The sequence below is a fragment of the Oncorhynchus mykiss genome, chromosome 1 (assembly GCF_057628025.1).
Source record: "Oncorhynchus mykiss isolate SJ-2025 chromosome 1, ASM5762802v1, whole genome shotgun sequence".
In the NCBI taxonomy this organism is placed as follows: Eukaryota; Metazoa; Chordata; class Actinopteri; order Salmoniformes; family Salmonidae; genus Oncorhynchus; species Oncorhynchus mykiss.
Window position 1 is genome coordinate 16,801,886 of NC_143022.1, and position 8,390 is coordinate 16,810,275.

Here is an 8,390-nt window from a genome sequence, read left to right on the forward strand (position 1 = left end):
AAGAAAAAAAAAACTTTATTCTTTCAGTGAAATACGCAACCTGTTATCTAACGGGTGGCATCCTTAAGTCTAAATATTGCTGTTACATTGCACAACCTTCAATGTCATAATTATTTACAATTCTGGCAAATTAATTACGGTCTTTGTTCAGAAGAAATGTTCTTCACACAGTTCGCAACGAGCCAGACACCCGAAACTGCTGCATATACCCTGACTCTGCTTGCACAGAATGCAAGAGAAGTGACACAATTACCCTAGTTAAAAGAAGTTCATGTTAGCAGGCAATATTAACTAAATATGCAGGGTCTAAAAAGATATACTTGTGTATTGATTTTAAGAAAGGCATTGAAGTTTATGGTTAGGTACACATTGGTGCAACGACAGTGCTTTTTTCTTGAATGCGCTTGATAATTCATTACCCGTTTGGAGAAGGCTGTGATTCGATGATAAATTAACAGGCACCGCAACAATTATATGCAACGCAGAACAAGCTAGATAAACTAGTAATATCATCAACCATGTGTAGTTAACTAGTGATTATGTTAAAATTGATTGTTTTTTTAAAGATAAGTTTAATGCTAGCTAGCAACTTACCATGGCTCCTTGCTGCACTCATAACAGGTGGTCAGCCTGCCACGCAGTCTCCTCCTGGAATGCAATGTGATCAGCCATAATCGGTGTCCAAAAATGCCGATTGCCGATTGTTATGAAAACTAGAGGTCGGGCGATTTCAAGTTAAGACACTGATGCCCTTTGCAACCACGTACCTAAGTGAGAGTGGATTCTCAGCCCTCACTAGTATGAAACCAAATACAGGCACAGACTGTGTGGAAAATTATTTAAGACAGACTCTCTCCAATACAACCCAACATTACAGAGTTGTTATCCTTTCAAGCACACCCTTCTCATTAATCTGTGGTGAGTTATTCAACATTTTTGATGAACAAATAAGGTTTTATATGTAAGATGGCTAAATAAAGAGCAAAATGGTTTATTACCATTTGTGCCCTGGTCCTATAAGAGCTCTTTGTCACTTCCCACGAACAGGATTGTGACAAAAACTCACACTCCTTCAAACATTCAACCTCGAGCTGCATACCAGTGTCAGCTCTCTGTATCAGCTCTCTCATCATCACCCAGTGCCTGGGCTTACCTCCGCTGTACCCGCACCCCACCATACCCCTGTTTGCGCATTATGCCCTGAATATATTATACCATGCCCAGAAACCTGCTCCTCTTATTCTCTGTCCCCAACGCCCTAGGCAACCAGTTTTGATAGACTTCAGCCGCACCCTCATACTACTCCTTCTCTGTTCCGCGGGTGATGTGGAGGTAAACCCAGGCCCTGCATGTCCCCAGGCACCCTCATTTGTTGACTTCTGTGATCAAAAAAGCCTTGGTTTCATGCATGTCAACATCAGAAGCATCCTCCCTAAGTTTGTCTTACTCACTGCTCTAGCACACTCTGCTAACCCTGATGTCCTTGCCGTGTCTGAATCCTGGCTCAGGAAGGCCACCAAAAATTCTGAGATTTCCATACCCAACTATAACATCTTCCGTCAAGATTGCAACTCCTCCCCCTTTGGCAGTTCTGTCTACTGCAGAGATAGCCTGCAAAGTAATGTCATACTTTCCAGGTCCATACCCAAACAGTTCGAACTACTAATTTTGAAAATTACTCTCTCCAGAAATAAGTCTCTCACTGTTGCCGCCTGCTACCGACCCCCCTCAGCTCCCAGCTGTGCCCTGGACACCATTTGTGAATTGATCGCCCCCCATCTAGCTTCAGAGTTTGTTCTGTTAGGTGACCTAAACTGGGATATGCTTAACACCCCGGCAGTCCTACAATCTAAGCTAGATGCCCTCAATCTCACTCAAATCATCAAGGAACCCACCAGGTACAACCCTAACTCTGTAAACAAGGGCACCCTCATAGACGTCATCCTGACCAACTGGCCCTCCAAATACACCTCCGCTGTCTTCAACCAGGATCTCAGCGATCACTGCCTCATTGCCTGTATCCGCTACGGAGCCGCAGTCAAACGACCACCCCTCATCACTGTCAAACGCTCCCTAAAACACTTCTGTGAGCAGGCCTTTCTAATCGACCTGGCCCGGGTATCCTGGAAGGACATTGACCTCATCCCGTCAGTTGAGGATGCCTGGTCTTTCTTTAAAAGTAACTTCCTCACCATTTTAGATAAGCATGCTCCGTTCAAAAAATGCAGAACTAAGAACAGATATAGCCCCTGGTTCACTCCAGACCTGACTGCCCTCGACCAGCACAAAAACATCCTGTGGCGGACTGCAATAACATCGAATAGTCCCCGCGATATGCAACTGTTCAGGGAAGTCAGGAACCAATACACACAGTCAGTCAGGAAAGCTAAAGCCAACTTCTTCAGGCAGAAGTTTGCATCCTGTAGCTCCAACTCCAAAAAGTTCTGGGACACTGTGAAGTCCATGGAGAACAAGAGCACCTCCTCCCAGCTGCCCACTGCACTGAGGCTAGGTAACACGGTCACCACCGATAAATCCATGATTATCAAAAACTTCAACAAGCATTTCTCAACGGCTGGCCATGCCTTCCGCCTGGCTACTCCAACCTCGGCCAACAGCTCCCCCCCCCCCCGCAGCTACTCGCCCAAGCCTCTCCAGGTTCTCCTTTACCCAAATCCAAATAGCAGATGTTCTGAAAGAGCTGCAAAACCTGGACCCGTACAAATCAGCTGGGCTTGACAATCTGGACCCTCTATTCCTGAAACTATCCGCCGCCATTGTCGCAACCCCTATTACCAGCCTGTTCAACCTCTCTTTCATATCGTCTGACATCCCCAAGGATTGGAAAGCTGCCGCAGTCATCCCCCTCTTCAAAGGGGGCGACACCCTGGACCCAAACTGTTACAGACCTATATCCATCCTGCCCTGCCTATCTAAGGTCTTCGAAAGCCAAGTCAACAAACAGGTCACTGACCATCTCGAATCCCACCGTACCTTCACCGCTGTGCAATCTGGTTTCCGAGCCGGTCACGGGTGTACCTCAGGCACGCTCAAGGTACTAAACGATATCATAACCGCCATCGATAAAAGACAGTACTGTGCAGCCGTCTTCATAGACCTTGCCAAGGCTTTCGACTCTGTCAATCACCATATTCTTATCGGCAGACTCAGTAGCCTCGGTTTTTCGGATGACTGCCTTGCCTGGTTCACCAATTACTTTGCAGACAGAGTTCAGTGTGTCAAATCGGAGGGCATGCTGTCCGGTCCTCTGGCAGTCTCTATGGGGGTGCCACAGGGTTCAATTCTCGGGCCGACTCTTTTCTCTGTATATATCAATGATGTTTCTCATGCTGCGGGCGATTCCCTGATCCACCTCTACGCAGACGACACCATTCTATATACTTCTGGCCCGTCCTTGGATACTGTGCTATCTAACCTCCAAACGAGCTTCAATGCCATACAGCACTCCTTCCGTGGCCTCCAACTGCTCTTAAACGCTAGTAAAACCAAATGCATGCTTTTCAACCGTTCGCTGCCTGCACCCGTGCCTGACCAGCATCACCACCCTGGATGGTTCCGACCTTGAATATGTGGACATCTATAAGTACCTAGGTGTCTGGCTAGACTCTAAACTCTCCTTCCAGACCCATATCAAACATCTCCAATCGAAAATCAAATCAAGAGTCGGCTTTCTATTCCGCAACAAAGCCTCCTTCACTCACGCCGCCAAACTTACCCTAGTAAAACTGACTATCCTACCGATCCTCGACTTCGGCGATGTCATCTACAAAATTGCTTCCAACACTCTACTCAGCAAACTGGATGCAGTTTATCACAGTGCCATCCGTTTTGTCACTAAAGCACCTTATGCCACCCACCACTGCGACTTGTATGCTCTAGTCTCGCTACATATTCGTCGCCAGACCCACTGGCTCCAGGTCATCTACAAGTCCATGCTAGGTAAAGCTCCGCCTTATCTCAGTTCACTGGTTACGATGGCAACACCCATCCGTAGCACGCGCTCCAGCAGGTGTATCTCACTGATCATCCCTAAAGCCAACACCTCATTTGGCCGCCTTTCGTTCCAGTTCTCTGCTGCCTGTGACTGGAACGAATTGCAAAAATCGCTTAACCTTTCTGATCTCCCCATCCCGGATCCGGGTTCGTGAATACAGACTCAAGCTCATTACCATAACGCAACGTTAACTATTCATGAAAATCGCAAATGAAATGAAATAAATATGCCATCTCTCAAGCTTAGCCTTTTGTTAACAACACTGTCATCTCAGATTTTCAAAATATGCTTCTCAACCATTGCAAAACAAGCATTTGTGTAACAGTATTGATGGCTAACGTAGCATTTAGCATTAGCATTCAGCTGGCAACATTTACACAAAAAAACAGAAAAGCATTCAAAAAAATCATTTACCTTTGAAGAACTTCAGATGTTTTCAATGAGGAGACTCTCAGATAGCAAATGTTCAGTTTTTCCTGAAAGATTATTTGTTTAGGACAAATCGCTCCGTTTTCTGCGTCACGTTTAGCTATGAAAAAACCCCTGTATCCAGGATTGTGTAAATCTATCAGCAAGCTCATTAGCATAACACAACGTTAACTATTTATGAAAATCGCAAATGAAATGAAATAAATATGCCATCTCTCAAGCTTAGCCTTTTGTAAACAACACTGTCATCTCAGATTTTCAAAATATGCTTCTCAACCATAGGAAAACAATCATTTGTGTAAAAGTAGCTAGCTAGAGTTAGCATTTCGCGTTAGCATTTAGCGTTAGCATTAGCGTTAGCATCCAGCACGCAACATTAACAAAAACATAAAAGCCTTCAAATAAAATCATTTACCTTTGAAGAACTTCTGATGTTTTCAATGAGGATACTCTCAGTTAGATAGCAGATGCTCAGTTTTTCCAAAAAGATTCCTTGTGTATTAGAAATAGCTCCGTTTTATACATCACATTTGGCTACCAAAAAAAATCCATAAATTCAGTCCTCAAAACGCAAACTTTTTTCCAAATTAACTCCATAATATCGACTGAAAACATGGCAAACGTTTTTTAGAATCAAGCCTCAAGGTGTTTTTCACATATCTCTTCATTGATACATCGTTCTTGGAAACATGCTTTCTCTCCTGAATCCCAGGAGAAAATGACCGCACCTGAAGATTACGCACAAATTTAGACAAAGGACACCGGGCGGACCTCTGGAAAATGTAGTCTCTTATGGCCAATCTTCCAATGATATGCCTACAAATACGTCACAATGCTGCTAAGACCTTGGGCGAACGACAGAAAGTGTAGGCTCATTCCTTGCGCAATCACAGCCATATAAGGAGAGAATGGAAAACAGAGCTTCAGAAATTCTGCTAATTCCTGGGTGATGCATCATCTTGGTTTCGCCTGTAGAATGAGTTCTGGGGCACTTACAGACAAAATCTTTGCAGATTCTGAAACTTCAGAGTGTTTTCTTTCCAAAACTGTCAAGAATATGCATAGTCGAGCATCTTTTCGTGACAAAATATCGCGCTTAAAACGGGAACGTTTTTTATCCAAAAATGAAATAGCGCCCCTAGAGCTCTAACTGGTTAAGTTGGAGACTTTTATCTCCCTCACCAACTTCAAACATCTGCTATCTGAGCAGCTAACCGATCGCTGCAGCTGTACATAGTCTATTGGTAAATAGCCCACCCATTTTCACCTACCTCATCCCCATACTGTTTTTATTTATTTATTTTTCTGCTCTTTTGCACAGCAATATAAATAACCATCTGATCATTTATCACTCCTGTGTTAATCTGCATAATTGTAATTATTCGCCTACCTTCTCATGCCTTTTGCACACAATGTATATAGACTCCCCTTTTTTCTACTGTGTTATTGACTTGTTAATTGTTTACTCCATGTGTAACTCTGTGTTGTTGTCTGTTCACACTGCTATGCCTTATCTTGGCCAGGTCGCAGTTGCAAATGAGAACTTGTTCTCAACTAGCCTACCTGGTTAAATAAAGGTGAAATAAAGGTGAAATAAAAAAAATAAAAAAAATAAAAAAAATGTCAAATGTTGTTTTTTGCCATCATTGTAAGCCTGCCACGGCTTACAATGATGGCAAAAAACAACATTTGAAATTGAACTGACCCTGGTAGGCAGCTAGAGGTTGAATGTTTGAAGGGGTACAGGACTGTAAAAAGTTTGGGAACCACTGATGTAAACCATTGGTCAACTCCAAGCCGAGTGGAACACAATGGCTTTATTAATCTGAATTGGAAAACGTTCAATTAAAAGCTGTTACATAATTGCAGTGACAGCTCTTCAGCAGCCCCAGCGACACTTGTTGGCGCTGTCCAGTGGACCGTATCTAAACAAATGCACTGAAGCTAATGAAAGTGCGAAGAGATACTGCGAGGGAGAACAAAACTTACTTTTCATAGATAAATTCGTCATCTGTGCAGAAGTAGTGAGTGTTTGCAGTGCTTTTTGGCTTGCTTCTTAGGGTAGCAAAATATAATCGATCTGAAGAAGAAAAAACATGGGTACATACATGTATGAACAGCAAACCTACAGGGGCCATAAAAACAGACATCACATCATCGATAAAACAAAAAAAATCGTTAAACACACTTCACCAAGGAAGACTTGGCAACATTGTTTACTCATGCGATTGTCACTCGCTTTCCACGAGCTGTGATTACAAGGTAGCTAGCTAGCTGACGTCCCGTACAAAACTACATTCATCTAAAAATATCAGATGAATTCGCTGTCTTAGTTTACTTTGAAAATAAGACAATATTCGTTTCAGGTTAGCCAGTAACGTTAGTCATAGCTAGTAGTTCTCCAACCAATTCATGTCAATCACAGACAGCTTAGACTGGCTCGCAAAAGAAGGCTAGCTAGCCAGGTTGGCGAAAATACTCGCGTTGACTTGATAATTAATTAGCAGAAAGTTTACACATCGCCAACTAGCAAATGTTCACTTACCTTTTATTAATTCACAGGCTCCTATCAATTCTATGTCGTCTGCCATTTTAAACAAAGTTGAAAGGATAGGAGAATGTTTAAGGCTGTCGAGAGTCATCGACACAAACAAGTTTCTAAGACTGACTAAACTGGTAAAAAAGCTAACTAGTTAATGATATTGGTAAACATTAAAAAATTAAATAAAAAAAGAGTAGCTCATTTAGTTAGGATAGCGTCTATCCAACTAGTAGCTAAGTTAGCGGTTTGCTAGCAGCCACGCACTTTGCTCTGGCTAAAATAATAAATTAAACGTAATTTGACAATTCGAAATCCATGCCCAAGAAAAAGTAAAGCTCTGCAGCAGAAAATATTTGCGTGCCTCTTGGTTTCATTCAGCGCTGAGGAAAATATCCATGCATTACAAATAGCAGACGTCCTCTTGACTTATTTCCTACCCAGACAGTGCACAAATCTTTTTCCTGAATCCCTGCCATGATTGCGGATAGTCATTCGACTACAAGCAAACATCTTAAAGGGACATCACATGGTAACCAGAAACCCAATCGCCACACAAAGGCACGTTGCCAGGGCATGGTCTCCCTCAACCAATCAGCGATCAAATACGTTGTCTGAACTCGACAATGGAGGGAAGGACACAGTAAAGAGAGTAGAATAAAAACTTATATGGGTAAACACTGAGGCCTATATCAATAACACACTTTGATTAGGCCTGTTCAACATGGCCCAGTGGATTATTTACAAAAGTTATAGAATGCAGGGAAAAACATCATGACATGCTATAAATCCCCCAGAACTATATAAGTAAATATATAGCTTGATATGAGCAACTGAATTTTCTGCTAATATTGTAACAACCTTTGTCAAACGCCTACTTTAGGTGTTCAATAATTTCAGACCTCTTGGAGTAACGGCTAAGATGTTGGTTGCTGATTTGATTAGATTTGATTTGCTGGACCTAGGATCATGGAGTCAGGGCTATCCCCTGAATTTGCTTCACTGGTGTCAGAAGTGGGATGGTGCTTATTTTATTTTATAAACGCAATACAATATGCAACCAAGCTTGATCTCAGCTTAATCTCATCCTCAATGTTTGATGTATCTTTATATCCAAACATAAGTGCTGCCCCTAAAGTACACTGTGACACCAGAATCAGATATCATTATATAATTAGCAATTAGAATACTAATAATAGTATGGTAATAATACATACATTTTTGTTTGTGCAAGACATCTTATAGATAAAACAATAGGTAGCATATTGTTTTTAAATGTGTGCATGTTTTTTTTCTGACAAAACGCTTAAGCCTGTGTGGCAGATTTCAAAACGCTTAAGCCTTTTTTGACTCTGAGAGGAAAATAGAGCCGAACATATTGATAAAAGTAACCCTGTCCTTGAGAAA

At 42.3% G+C, this 8,390-nt stretch overlaps 1 protein-coding gene across 16 annotated transcripts in view; it reads right to left on the reverse strand.

The window, feature by feature from the left end:
- LOC110488740 (dual specificity protein phosphatase CDC14AB) overlaps nucleotides 1-7,529 on the reverse strand; it is a 67,039-nt gene extending 59,510 nt beyond the window's left edge. For 6 of the 16 annotated variants that reach the window (XR_016484133.1, XR_016484100.1, XM_090188928.1 and 3 more), the window contains exons 1-3: nucleotides 6,990-7,499; nucleotides 6,434-6,524; nucleotides 595-648 (exon numbers count right to left, since the gene is read on the reverse strand). Coding sequence is in view for 10 of the 16 variants with exons in the window: in XM_090188928.1 (XP_090045054.1) it covers nucleotides 595-648; nucleotides 6,434-6,524; nucleotides 6,990-7,086 (242 nt within the window). In the remaining 6 variants the exon portion in view is untranslated. Of the gene's footprint in view, nucleotides 1-594; nucleotides 649-4,429; nucleotides 4,629-4,859; nucleotides 6,525-6,989 lie in introns of those variants that run through there. The other 10 variants (XR_016484264.1, XR_016484229.1, XM_090188992.1 and 7 more) reach the window with 4 other exon arrangements.
- Nucleotides 7,530-8,390: the final 861 nt, after the last annotated feature.